General features: G+C 46.9%; 1 protein-coding gene across 2 annotated transcripts in view; it reads right to left on the bottom strand.

The window, feature by feature from the left end:
- Positions 1 to 5,127: 5,127 nt before the first annotated feature.
- The window catches only part of TMEFF2 (transmembrane protein with EGF like and two follistatin like domains 2), a 326,923-nt gene continuing 317,540 nt past the window's right edge, over positions 5,128 to 14,510 (bottom strand). For both annotated transcript variants that reach the window (XM_040562211.1, XM_040562212.1), the window contains 4 exons: positions 13,073 to 13,196; positions 11,809 to 11,967; positions 6,821 to 6,907; positions 5,128 to 6,418 (listed from right to left, as the gene is read on the bottom strand). In XM_040562211.1, the coding sequence (XP_040418145.1) occupies positions 6,322 to 6,418; positions 6,821 to 6,907; positions 11,809 to 11,967; positions 13,073 to 13,196 (467 nt within the window). In that variant the 3' untranslated portion in view covers positions 5,128 to 6,321. The remainder of the gene's footprint in view (positions 6,419 to 6,820; positions 6,908 to 11,808; positions 11,968 to 13,072; positions 13,197 to 14,510) is intronic.

Below are 14,510 nucleotides of genomic sequence, written 5' to 3'. Positions count from 1 at the left end.
CCTTCAGACCATCCCTCCCTGCCTCTCTTTGTCCCTTCCCCAGCTCAGGGGTCCTGGTGGGGCCGGGGGCAGGTTGGGGCAGGGATGCTCCCATCGCAGGATGCACCCAAGGGTGGCTTGAGAGAGTTTTAAAAAAAAGTCTGGGGGTCTGTTTTATAATAAAAAGCGATGGGTGACTTAGAGATGGGGCGGTCAAGGTGAGCTTTTCAGGTAATAAAATTCAGAACAAAACCGCTTTGGGGACTCCTGAGCCCACTCAGCTCAGCACCTAGTGCGGAAAGCTGGGAAGCCTGCCCCTACCCAAAGTGACCTGGGGCAGGGGGACCTGCCGTGTCCCAGGGCAAGACACCAGCCCGCTGCAGGTGGCATTGCATCTGGATTTGGTTCAGCATCATCTGCTGTGAGCACAAATACCAGTTTGGTGGCTCGGCTGTTGTCAATGATGAGCTGAACCATCTTTGGTTGTTTTGCAGTCAAATGCCAGTAAAAAAATGAGGAATCACCATTAACCCCCTCCTTGATTTGCATAGTTTTGATGCCATCAAAAAAATAGACAACAGTAATGTAGCATAAGGAGAATTTTTAAATAGAAGCATTACATTTTAAAACCCTAATAAAGATAAAAGCAAAATAAGCACTGGAGTTTGAATTTAGAGAATGGGGAAAGAAAGATTATTCTGTGCTGGTAAAGTAATGAAGGTACTGGCTGGTAACAATGTTTAATAGCACATTAATGCTGAATTACTTTGGAATTTCTGCAGAAGTCGAGATGACATCCACATAAACACCAAATGAATTCCAAATGATTGGTATTATCATAAAGAGCACCAAATGAATTAATAATGATGGAACACTTAAACTAAAATGTTATCTTCCCTAATCTTGTGTCTCTCTTACGCACTACTCAATTCATTTTTACCCAACTATGACCCTTTCTTGCATTTGTCTTTTCATTTAAAAAAAATATGTATTTTTTTTTTCCTGTGCTGTGTGAAGCAGGTCTTGGACCAGCCTGTCTTCCTGACGGTTTTGTGTTGGCATCACAAAATTCAAGAGCTGGATGGCAAGACATCTGGACAAGAGACACGTTGCTGGGAAAACGACTATGACTGATTATAGCCATCATAATAACAGTTCCTGCTTGATGGACCCACATGTGCGCAGACCTCAGGGCACCTTTAACAATGCTTAATAAAGCAAATGAATCCCTCTGCAGCCGACACCAAAGGTCTCCCCCTCCCGTGGAGAAGCCCAAGAGGTAAGGAAGCCTCACCTTGCCGTGCAAGCAACCCAATCGAAAAGGATGACAGATGAACCTGAAGTGAGGGCTCATTTTGGGTGCTGGGTGGTGCTGGCCTGTGGGTGGAGGAGCCGAGCCCCAGTGTGGGCTCACCCCCGGGCAGACTGGGCTGGTGGGATGGGGACACCGGTGGAGGTGACAGCACCATCGCCTTCCTGCGCCGCCCCCGTCCCATCCTGGTGATGCTCCAGTGGCGCATCATTTTTCCACGGTGTGGGAAAAAAAAAAAAAAAAAAGAAGGTAGAAACTGAGCCAGCTTTGGGCTGCCAAGGCACAGGACTGGGTTTTGCTGGGGAGGTGGTGAGGCCAGGGGTGGCAGCATGTGCTGCATGGGAATGGGCTCTTCTTCATGTACAATACCCATCAAAATACATAGCGATATGTGTTTTACACGTATATATACATATGTGTGTGCACGCTTAGCTGGCAGTTTTCCTTCGCTGCAGAAATGTTTGCTGTGCCATTGCTGGCGGGCCCTGGCCCATCACGCACGATTTGCTTCTGTGACAGGAGCAACATATAATTACATTACAAATTAACTTGCAAATGCTGGTGGAGACAAACTCAACGGTATTAAAAAAAAATAAAGAAGAAAATGGGTTTCATCTTCCCACGTGCCTTGTAGCTGGTCCCTCCAGCCATTCTGCATCTGTCAGAATCAATGCCCTGGGAGCACTAATCATTTTTATTAACCATTAAACAAGAAGCTTCTTTTTATTTGAAAATGTAAAACATGCAGGAAGCGCTGTCTATAGCCTCTAATCCAGGTCACATTAACCGGCTCTTCCTCACCTACACCGCTGAAAGCTCCTCACCGTAAAGCCTGCCTCTGCGCCGCATCCAGGCGGCCGCACGCAGAAGCGGGCTTTTACCCTGAGTAATTACACCCGCGTCTGGGTGACCTGGTGCAGAGCAGGTCCCCCCACAGCTTCCTGCCCTGTGGCCTTGCGAGGTGCTGCCAGGCTTCGTGCCTGTTCCTCGCCTTAACACCTTGTGCTGGGGAGTGGTGAGGAAGCCGGGGCCGGGCTCCGATGCCCATCAAAACTGCTCGCTGCTCCCTGACAAAGCCATCAATAAGCATCAGAGAACAGAGTGCTCACCTGGCTTTTCTTTTTTTTTTTTTTTTTTTTTTTAAATTGTTATTATGCAGCCTTGGCTGCTTCTGTGTGAGACTGCGGAATATTTTACTGCTTTGTGGCTCTCATTCAATACGGTTAAAAAAAAAAAAAAACAAAACACGAAAACTTGCTCTTTTTTTTTTTTTTTTTTTTTAACATGCCACTTTGTTTTCAGCAGCCCTCCTGCTGGGACAAAACTGTTAATTAAACTGGAGCTGAACTAAGCTAAACCCACCTAATATAAAAAGCATTATGGCAGACCGAAGAGGTGGCGCCGGGAGACGTGGCTGCCTCTGACACGTCTGTCTGTCTGTCTCTGCAGTGCCCCAGCCTCCTGGCTGCGCACCCCCCCCCCGGCCCCGGGTGGCGGCTGTCTGCGTGCAGGGCGAAAAAAAAAAAAAATGAGCATTTTTGGGTTTCCATGCCTAAGAGACCTGAATTTAATGGGCTCAGTTGGCCAGGTTGTGGCGCATCCAGACCGTAACGCTGGATAAAATATTATCAATAATAAATTGGCTCTAGAGACCTCGTTGTGGTGGCTCAGAGTATTTCCAGCCACCTCTAAGTCCAGCTGAAGTCACTGGAGGGAAAGGAAAAAAAAAAACAAAACCCAACACCACAACAAACCGCGGGCCTTCCCAGCCCCACTTCACCTACAGACCTACATGTGCCGGTGCCTGTAAGCGCCATGCAGCCAGGCGCAGACCCATCAATAAAAGAAAGGTGTGTGGACTTTGATGGGCGGTAACGAGCCTGGCTTCGACGTGAGGTGGTGACTTCCAGGCTGACGCGGAACGGCGCAGCACAGCGGCAGGCATAATAAGGGGTGAAAGCAAGGATGCGGAGCGAGATGTGTCTGATGTTGGATGAGAGGAGAGATAGCCTTTAATCATTTTGTTTTCAAAGAAGCTTTAGCGAGCGCTTTGAAGAGGAAGCTTTCGCGAGAGCGGCTGCTGGAAAAGGGGAGGCAGCGCCAGGCGGTGCCCAGCGGCACCCGCCCCCTCGCTTAGCCTGGCTGCGGCCCTCAGCCCTGGCTGTGGCCCTGACCTCTGCGGGCTGCAGCCTTCTCGGCTGTGAGGGAAAGGGCCTTTTAACGTGGGCCTGATCTCGTGCTGCCTCATGTCTGCCGCAGCAAGAAAACACAGCCCAGATTATTATTATCTGGTACTTATGATCTAATTATTATATTTTAAAATATTATTATTTGAGGTAATCACCATTTCTCCTGGTGCAGAAGGCAAGCTAAAGGGGACAGTGGCTACAACAGGCTTCCCAGTCTCCCTTCAATATGACTGTACTGATGACATTATTAGCGCTGGATGGAAAGGAGTGACAGTGAGCATCTGGAAGGAAGAGCATTATGATGGTGGGATGTTTCAGGCGGCAGAAGGCATGGCTTGCATGCCCCACTCCGCAGTCGGGCTGCATGGTGTATGCGTGGTACTGATACAGGCTGCTGTGTAATTTATGGGAGCTGGTGCAGCGCTCCAAGTAGCAGATTTGTGCACCTCCAGCCCAAGGGGTGAATGCTTGAGCTTTGCCTCATGTTTAATTCTTAACCACCATGCATTAATTTTTCTCTTGCTTCCAGCTTAAGGAGCACCCCTGAAGCAGCTGACCCATGCATCTCCAGGTACACTCTGATTAACTGAATTTGTCTTCCACACAGTACACGGTGTCTTTTTTTTTTTTTTGGTGGTGGGGGTGATGCACTTAGTCCTACCCCAGGCCTGAAACCCTTGACCTCAGCTGCCTTGCCCATAGGGATGCACCCATGCTCCCCAGTACAGTGGCTCAGGGAGGTGTGTGTCCTTACGATGCTTCCATCCTTCAGGAAAGGAAAAAGCAAACCAAACCCCAGTTCTCCAAATTCATGACCCTCTTTGATCCAAGTTCTGCACATGCTTTATGCAGAAATCGCCGTTGCTTCCTGTACACCCTGAAGACGCTGTTATTGTCAGCCTGCATACCCACACTAGCATGTTGAGGGCTCCGTTTTGGAAGCACAAGGCGGTCTCTGATGCTCGGTGGGAGCCGTCCCCTGGGCATTACAAACAACATCACTTTCCTCTTTCTGCCCTTACGTCTGCAGCAGGTACTTAAAACCAGTCTGGTTTTCGGAGGTGTGAAGGATTTGTGGCAGGCTCTGCAGCTGGGGATGCAGCCAGTAACACCTCTAAAACGCAGACTGTTCAAGGATTAAATGTGGCACTACACGGTAAATGCAGGGCCAATAACTTCAGCAAGGCTAGAGACGGTGCGTGGGACTCCTATTTCTGCTTCTAGCTATGCTATGCTATTTTCAGATGGGCTAAGAATTGCTTTTTAAAAAAAAAAAATTATTGCTCTAGCTACATGGCTGTGTGTATGTGTTAACATTTGATTTTGCATTTCATGTAAGTGACTGAAATAAACAATGCAGAGCTGATAGTCCCAGTGGGGGGGTTGACATTTGGATGCCGCTCAAAAATGTGAGTTTGTGACAAGGCTGGCCTCCAACACCTCGCTCAGAAAAGCACAAAGCACGGGGGGAGGCTGCAGTGCAGTGCTCCCACCAGCCCAATCCTCAACCCATTGCTGCGGCGCCTTCGGCTGGTGGAGGAAGCTGCAGAGGCGCAGCGTGGTGCTGCTGAGATGCCTCCTGCCCGCTGCCTGCCCAGGCACCGCACTCCCACGCCCATCAATCAGCATAGACCAGGTGCTGGGAAGCATCTCTTGCCAATCGCCTTTTATTACCTTCAAAAATTCAAGAAACCCACAACAAGACAAAAACTGAGACCATGTGAACATCATGCAATGGATTCACTTTAAAGCAGGCTGGGGTGGGATGGTGGGGAACCAAAAGCCATTGTTAGAGTAGAAATACTGCTTCACCCATGTCTGAAGGCCAGGTATTGGGTGGGCTGTCACCGGTAGGACTGGTGGCAACTGTTGTGAGTGACTAGGCTAATGCTGAAGGCAGGAGGTGGAAACACACACATGAGCCATCACCTCGGGTAACCCCAGATCTGATTGAGCCCCAGATGCAATTTCTTACATGGAGGTGACGGTGAAAAATACTCCTAATGTTTGTCATGAGTAGTTTGAGCCCAGGCAAATTCTCTTTGAGAAGGAGAAGCACAATGAGTAATGCTACAAGTTGTTTTGTTTTTTAGTTCAATTATGTTACGTAGTGTGACCAGTACTCCAGCAGTCAATCAGTGGAGTGGATGTGATCCAGCATGAGTGAAGAGCCCACTCTCTGCCCTTCAGTGTCACTCTGTCATCTTCAAAATTCATAGCACAAACTCGAGTAGTATTAGCTTCCCAAAAGAAAGTGTTTTGGAGAGTTTCAGCTACCATGGAAATAACTTTGCATCTTGTCCATCATGTGGATGTGACAAAACACATGCCCTTATTTTCCCGAGGTATAGCCAACATTTGAGTTCATTACATTTAATGGAGTAGGGTCACCCATAAAGTTATTCATACGGTATTTTCTGAGTGGTTTTCACCTTCTCTTTGAAAAAATAAATTATATCAGCATGTTCATAAGGTACAAATGGTGCTGGCATTTCAGCTGTTATTATGTTATTAACTTTTTTAACCTAATAATTTTCAATCAACAGTAGGAAGCAATTTTCACTCACTCCAGTGACCAGATTTGGAGATGCTGCAATGCATTCTCGCAGGGTTCACCTTGACGGACACCTAATTCCCTCCCAAACTGAGACATTACCCCTGGCACTCCCATAAGCAGTTACCAAGAATTTCCATTTCCCCTTCAGTTAGGACTTAATTTAGAAGGCAAGGATTTTTCTAAGCTATGGGAGAGTAAAGATAGATGGTATGGGAGAAGGCAGCTGATGAAATGTAGTTGAGTCCGGATCTGAAATATTTTATCCCTCCTCAATGTAGGTTAAATTATTCTTCACCTTTCCCACATCCATAATTGTCGCTGATCTTGGACCAACTCAAAACCCTACTACTGAGTTCAGTAGACTCAAAATTGCCACTAGAACTGGAAAAAGAAAGAAAAGAAGATTTGTTAGTGTCCATGTACAATATCCCAAGACTATACACAGCTATGAGATACAGCAAATTTAAGAAAGCCAATTTTTTTCTCATCACTGAGTATTTATTATATATAACAAATACATGAAAAAGAAAAAACTATATTGTGTGATATAAATAGTTTATTTACATTACAGAAAAACATCAAGACAATGTATACTATTTCAAATATATCCATACATAATCAAATATAGCTGTAGTACATGTTCTCATTGGTGTAGATTACCACAAATGCAAGGCAACATGTGTAGATCTTGTCTTAATCTTTTGTCTATAATACTGTATTTTGTAGTCCAAGCTCTCTGCAGTTAGTTTGGCCATTGTGGAAACATGCGCTCTTTAAATTAACCTTGTCGATGCTCTCGTCGTGTTGTCTGAACTGTAGTGCCCTGTGTTTTGCTTCTGTCTGTGGATTCTGTTGCTCCTGGGACATTTCCTGGAAAAGAGAGTTGTAAGAGCACGCAGTTCGCAACAAGGCATCTGCTGCATAGACGCCGCCCGCGGGCAGCAGCGGACGTGAGTGCTAAAGAGGGACCTTCTGGCACTCCTCGGGTTTCCTCCTCGAGGCGATGGGAAGGGCTGGCTGATGTCGAGGGGACTGTGCCTCACCCCGTATTGTCAGGGGACAAAAACACTAAGCCATAAACAAAAGCATGGTAGGGGAAACTTTTTAAGATTCCTGCTCCTTACTACAGCCCCTACTGTGCTGTGGTGCTCAGCTGTAGTTGGGCAATTATTTAAAATAATGAGATTATTTTCAGCAAGGTGCTGTTGGACAATTTAGGAGGGTCTCACGCTCACCTGCCCGGCACCACAGGCCCAGAAAGTAGTTACAAAGCAGATGCAGCAGTAGATGTTCCTGCTGACTGTCCTTCTGAAGAGCTAAGCATCTACAACTGCTATGAGGTTCCAGGGAAATGCTCCATGCTTGGGACAAGAGTGGGCAGCACCTTTCCCTGTGGATGTCCACACCTTTCCCTGTGGATGCTACGCTCCTTACCCAGCAGCTGCACTGGAAAGACAAAGCCTTATTTTCTTTTGACTGGCTGCAAAAGCAAAGCTCTTTTGCATTGGGACCAAACCTCATGGTGCTCCTCGGCAAGGGCATGTTTCAACCTTGCACCCAAAGCAGCACTGGCTACGGGGAACGTTTTCTTCCACAGAGAGGCACCCTTAGACAGAAAGCGTGGGGATGTCCAGCCCTTGGTGACAGTCACAGGTTACAAGCAACGGAAAGCCAAAGGGTTATAGCTGAAACTGCCGGGCGAGCAGAACTGCAGCAGGGTGACACCAACACCCTCTGAAGATGTTCGCACTCCTTGTATTTGTGGGATCAGCAGGAAAATGGTGAGCTGCAGAAAACCAGCCAGCAATAGGATCAGTCCCTCACGGGGGTGACCTAGCTGGCATTTTGCACAGGGCAAGGAACAAGCTCCTCCTGAAGCAGCCACGCTCCTCGTGTCTCCAGCTGATGCTCAGTAGGAGTTACACCCACCTGGAGCGGCACGGCAGAAAGCCCTGCAGCACCCCAGAGCATGCCGACATGGAGGAGAATCCCTCTGCACTGAGCTGACTTGTGTTTCTGTGCCATGAAGCTGCCTTCAGCGGCACTTTGTGAAGCCCTACAGGTCATGCTGGGGGGGGGGGGGGGGGGGCACCCCTTCTGAGTGCCATGCAAGCTCATGGCACTTGCCTTCAGCTCCCTGTCAAGTCACTCTCTAGCAGCAAAACACAGTGAAAATTTCAGTGACCCTTTCCAATCAAAAAGGCTAGGGCTTTTTTTCCCTGTTGAATGGAAATGATGCTATAGTTTCATGACTCCAACTGAAAGGCTAAATAAGAGCAAGAGCATGAGGACTTACGAAGCATTTCGCATTGCTGAAACACAATTATATAAGTGTCTAACGAAATATGGGTCAGATTGTCCTGACTTGTCGCACTTTTAAGCCAACAGGACCACCCGCTCATGAGAAACTGTATAGCTGTGTGCTATATTTTGCCTCTTTCCTTGCTTGGAAGCAGGAAAGCAGGCGGCTATCATTACTACGGGAAAAATTAGCTGGCATTCCCACCGCACTCAGAGGTTATGGCAGAGCTTTCATTATGAAAGTAATGCAGACTTGGGCTAGTTTGTGATTTCACAACAAACTCATTGTTCACTGCCTGCTCCCCAAAAGGCCGCCAACCTTCCCTGAGCAAGTCGGGGAGCCATCATTAGCAGACGCTGGGCTGATTCATTCAGCCCCACACCTCGTGTGTGCTGACAGCCTCCCAGCCCCGACGTCCCCAGGTGGCCTCTCCTGCCCCTCCTGCCAGTGGTGGCACAGCAGGACCTGGCAGGGTGACCAAGGGTTCCTCCCACACCCCCCATGATGAGAATCTGAACCAGGTCTGTCCCAGCCAAGCAAAGCAGGGTTGGGGGAAAAGCCTTTGGTGGCAGTTTCAGCCGGGAAGCCACAGCTGATGTGGCCAGTGGGAAAACTGGAGTGGTTTTGTGAGAAACACGGAGGGACTGGGTGGCTGGGGGATGGCCAGGACAGTCAGCAGTCCCGGGGGATGTGGCCGTGTGCTCCTGGAGAACAGAGGATATGGACTGCTCCAGCTGGACACAAGGAGACATGCACCTTGCAGGTGCTTCCCCAAAATCTGACAGTACCTACATGGTCACTCAGTCCAAGGTTGAGAGAAATCGATTCAACCATAGAGATTACTCCAATTAAGGCTATGAGAAAGCATCTCTTAACCCAAAATACCCATGTTTTCATTGCATAATACACTATGGCACCGATCGATGGAAGCAAAGATGTACTCTGGAAAGGCACCAGGGCCAGGTTCTGACACCACGACTGCTTAAACGCAATGCTATTGGACTTACAAGTATGTTGTGTCTGGGTTTCTTAAGAGGGGTGTTGGCATTTAACCAGCCTTTCACATGTAATAATCACTTACTAAAAACAGAGTGACAGCTTTTCCTCAGCTGTAACTTTTACCAGAAGACCTCTGTGGCACTCGGCGGTGGAGATGCGCTCCCTTCCGACCACGGCAGTCACAGCGGTGTGAACAAGGCACCAGAGCACAGGCTGCCTGCCCACCCTCCACTGGGGCTTGCTCGCAAGCGTGAGTTACTCACAGTGCGATTCATAGCAGGTGAAACGCATTATGCATTCATTTTTAATCAAGTTATTTCTTCACATAAATAAGCTGCAGTGACTAAACATTAGGGAAGCACTAAAAAATGCAAAGCCGTAAAGAAAACTGCTGAGAATCATTATGACACCAGGCTGTACCTACGTTATTTACCATCCTCCTCCGTTTCTATTGCTGCCTGCCCTTTGCCTTATCTCTACGCTCAAAGTCCTCTGGCGCAGGGCCCGTGCCTCACTGCTCCATCACTTTCCCCCGTACCTCTTGCTCAGTGGTCCCCTAATCCTCCACCCCAGCACCTTCCCCAGTGCCTTCCTTCTGCTGGCACTAGTGATGAGTAGCCAGGGGGCCAAGCTCATCAAGGAGCAGAGCCCTTGAAGCCCAAATCAGGGCCTTCCAGCACTGGTGGCCACCACCCGTATATGCACCATTTTACAGGTAAGATTTTAGGAGCAGTAACAACAGCTAGAAAATTTACAGTGGTATTCTCATGCAGCTCAAGTGCAGGGTTTGGACACAGTGCACCAAGCTCTTTTGATAAATTAATTAGGTGAAGCTGCACTGAAAAGAGCAGTGAAGGATGTGGCTGTACTGGCCTCTGACTGCGTGCAGTTTCGCTGCTTTCTCCCAGGAAGCTGTGAGGGTGGTTTTAGCATTTTCAAGAGTTCAGGGCAGGGAGTTCAAACCAGTGCAGTCAGGTTCTCCGAAGCAGATGACTTCAAAAACTCAATTACTTATGCATATGCTGCCACAACACTCTCCTGTCACATGGATTTCTCTTACGCCACTTAAGAGTACACTTTTGCAAATGTATCTCAAATCATTATGCCGGGATGGAGAATGCTCTGCAGTAATTACACGCATTACAGAGAAAAGTCAAAAGATCATAAATTAACTTGGTTACAAAGTCTGTGGGAAAAGGTAATATCTATGTACGAAAACAGGGTGATAGGTAATTTGCATTGCAGTGCCAGATCACTCAGCGCATACTGTCTTCACTCTTCAGTATAAGGTACTTTGATTTACTGCATGAAGGTGCCAAAACCACAGTCGCTCAAAAAAATGATACTAAGCATTTTTTCCATTGTCAGTTACTACACCACCTTCTTCCTACACAACGTTTTTGGTTGTTTGAATTACTTCTGCGAACACCACCACAATATTATCCATTGCCTCTTCCAGCATCTAGCATTGAGTTGATGGCCTCAGCTTAGCCAAAAAACCAGCTTGGTTTCATCAGATGGTTTTGTTTTATACATGTAGGCCGGAGCTGGATTTACAAATCTTTTTTTTTTTTTTTTTTTTTCTGTCTTTTCCAGGAGGAAATGCTACGCTTGTCTTCCAGCCAGGTAGTGCAACAGAGGGACTGAAATATATTAGAAATTTTATTTTCTACAGAGGTGTGATACCTAGCTTTTACTTTCTTGTCTTTTTATAGAAATTTATTTCTAAAAGAGTGCTGTATTGGTGCTGCCAGCTGAGTGAATTTAACCTTGTGATTTCTGAGAGAAGCCTGAAGATGCCTGAAGTTCAGAACTCACCCCCAACCCTCCCAGAGACAATCAAACAGTTCAGAGGGGAAGCACACGTGGAGGGACTGTGTTTATCCCTCCCTTCTGAGCCACCTTGGGGCTGTTGTTTCCATTCAAATAAGCCCTTCCTCCTCATTAAAAAATAATTTAACACATGGCTTGGTGTGCCACCGTCTAGTTTAGACCTTAAACATGTGCAGTACCTTTGAACATGTATACAAGCCTAATGAAATCATTTAATCAATGGGATTGCAAACAGGCTTAAAAGTTTGTATGCTTTGCCTGATTAGGACTAAGGGAATGGGCCCTTAAGGAAACCAGATGGAGATATGATTAGTTTTATTAAGTGTTGATCCAGCTGCTGTATTTATATCCCCCTTATTTATATGAACAATATTTGTCCAAGCATCTGAATACAAAATAGGAACCTTCATTTGCTGTAGGCACCATCGCCACCTAAGTTTGATTAAAAAGCAAGTAAAAATGCAGTCGTAACAATAAAGGAGCACTGGCTGGTGGGACCAGGCGATATCACCTGTTTGCTGGTGAATTAAACAGTATTTGTTATCACAAGTGTCACTGCAGAAATCTGTATAATCGGTGCATAAAGCAGGAAAAAATGTCCTTTTTTTTTCTATTGCAAAGTATCAGAGATACTGACCTTGTAATACAGAGGACTACAACACAGATGATAGCAATCTGGATAGTTCCAATCACAGCTGCTATTAAGACATACTGAAATCGTACTGGACCTGGAACCACATATAAAACGCTGTAGTCCTTTTTTTCACAGTGTTGTCCAGTATAGCCGGCATCACATCTGAAATGAAAAATACTTCTTCCAGTTATACCTGCCGATTTTGAACAACTCTGAAACAAAGTATATCTAAAACATAAATAAATAACCAGTGGCTTAAGCACGAGCTTATGCATTTTCTTTTTGCAGGATGGGTCCCCAGCAAGAGCACTGGTGCCTTCTTGGACATCTCATAGGGAAGGCTGCAAGTCCTGTGTCACTGAGGTCTGTGAGCGCAAACCACAGAGGTTGTGCTGGGAGGTGCCCAAAGGACCAGGACTCATCTAGCACCGCGTGGAAGCACTCGCACGTCAGAAAAAGAATCCATTTAGTACCTTGCACAACATATTTTAGATTTCTCCCTTTCTTTGGGGAGGTGGGGGAGGGCTGAAAGCCATCTAGTTGTGGCTCCTTATGCAGATTACCCCTAAGGAGGTGATAAGCAATCATCCAAGCTCCATATGAAATGTGATTAGATGTTCCTGCAAGTGGATACATCATTTACATTTTGTCTGGTTGCTATAAAAAACCCCGTGTTGATGCTGCAACCATCCACCCCAGCGCCGCCCGCTGCGCTGCTCACCGGTTCCCGTCCCGCAGCCCTGCACCTCCCCTCTGTGTTTCTGGGGAACGGGCAGCGGCTTTCCCCTTTAGCTCTGTTTCCACTAAAAAGATCCATGCAGGAAGAAGCAAAAGTTGGTCAACAGCAGCAGCAACCATGGTGCTTTCACCACTCCTCCTCATCCAGCCCTAACGTCCTCCAAAGCCACCTCCCACCCAGGGGGACCTCCTTAACCCCATCTTGCTGCCCCGCCACACTGGGGACAGAGCCCTGGTGGCACCCCTCTCCTTCAGACCGAGGGCGGCTGCCTGTGCACTTTGTGCTTTTTCAAAAATATTTAAACACACCTGGAGGTTACCGAGTGTTTTTACAATCAATTAACACTGTGCATAACTCAATACTGCTTTGCCACATAAAGCGGGGACTTTGTTGAATAATTAAATCCTAATCCATTTTGCAGCACAAAGGGCCGAGGTTACCATCATTTTCCATAGTTTATCTAAAGTATTTTTGTAAGTTGATATTTCCATGCGTGTAGCTTTCCGTCCTCAGCAGGACAAGGGTTACCTGCAGGACGGCTCCAGCATGTTAGTGGAGTGCTCACACTTGCCGTGCATGCAGAAGCCGTTGTAATGCTCTGGACAGGGGATGTAGATCCCTCGTGCACTTTCTTCCAGTTTATTTGCATTCTCTGTGAACACAGGTGAAGGCAACGTTAACCTGACAGCACAGGGCAAGGTGAAGAACACAACGTATGAAAGAGAAGAAAATCAAAAGGAGGAGATGCGGAAGATGTTGTTTATGTGAAGCAAGACAAGGTTTGGCATCTTGAAACAGGTGCTCAGGCAGGAGAAAAATAAACTGATGCAGATGTAAAGCTTTGCAGGGTTTTCTGTCATTCTTCTGCATAGCTAATTCCTGTCGAGTTACAGCAAATGAGACGCCAGAAAAACAAAATGTGACTATTCCCAAACTGATTACAGAGCTGCACATGAGAGATGCTCAATCATTTCCATTACCCTCTACAGATTGCCCCCTCACCCCCAGGAAAGGCTTGTTTTGGCTTGAAATATAATCTAGGATGCACTCCTCTTCTGTTTGGGAGAAGTCATAATCACAATATTTTACAGTTACCAGAAACAAATTTTTCCATGTAACCAGTGCTTATCATATCTCAAACAGTAATAATCCTTTGCCTGTGATAGCGTCATCTAGATACGATTATTTTTTAAAAAAAGGAGAAAAACTTCATGATGTCTGAAGAAATGCCATTTGCACACTAGTGAGCTGAGGCACTTGCATCCTCCCAACGAAGCCCCTGGGTGCTAAGGCCCAGCTGCAGTCCGTGCTGTGCCCCTCAGCCACTTGGCCGGCTGCAGGCATGCCTAGGCATCCTCCCACCTCTGGGAAAAGCGTGTGTGGCAGCTCCAAGACTCAGATTTTCAGAAAGAATTTCTTTCCTGTTGCTGCTGTCCAAGGAGAGTTTTAAGAGTCTCTGACAACTAGCACTAATAAAGTAGGCGATGTTGTCCTTATGTTAAGACAGACAAGGACAAACTCCCAGAAAACACAAATGACAGGGCACCCTCTACATCCAATGGACCTTCCCAGAAATGCTGATGTCCCAGGACTTGTTGGACTCCATCCACATGCAGTGCCCCGTGCCTGATGGTTGCTGGCTGTGCTGGACCTCTGCTATGGTCCACATTCAAGTATGTTTAAGGAAAGGTTGGACATAGTGCTTAGGGACATGGTTTAGTGGGTGATATCAGTGGTAGGGTGATGGTTGGACTGGATATCTTGGAGATCTTTTCCAACCTTAATGACTCTAGGATTCTGTCCTGAAAAATGCAGAAGGAAATAAGGGATCCTTACTAACCTGCATTTTTTTCTATTGCTTCTACTTGTTTCCTTCAAATCCTCCTCTGGTGGAAGTTTGCTTCCTTTCTGCAGAACAAGAGTGCTCTGCGTGTGCCTGTGTGTCTGGCTCCAGTCCTTCCCTCCT

The sequence above is a fragment of the Cygnus olor genome, chromosome 6 (genome assembly GCF_009769625.2).
Source record: "Cygnus olor isolate bCygOlo1 chromosome 6, bCygOlo1.pri.v2, whole genome shotgun sequence".
NCBI lineage: Eukaryota > Metazoa > Chordata > Aves > Anseriformes > Anatidae > Cygnus > Cygnus olor.
Note: the sequence above shows the minus strand (reverse complement) of the source record. Positions and strands in the feature narration are given on the sequence as shown.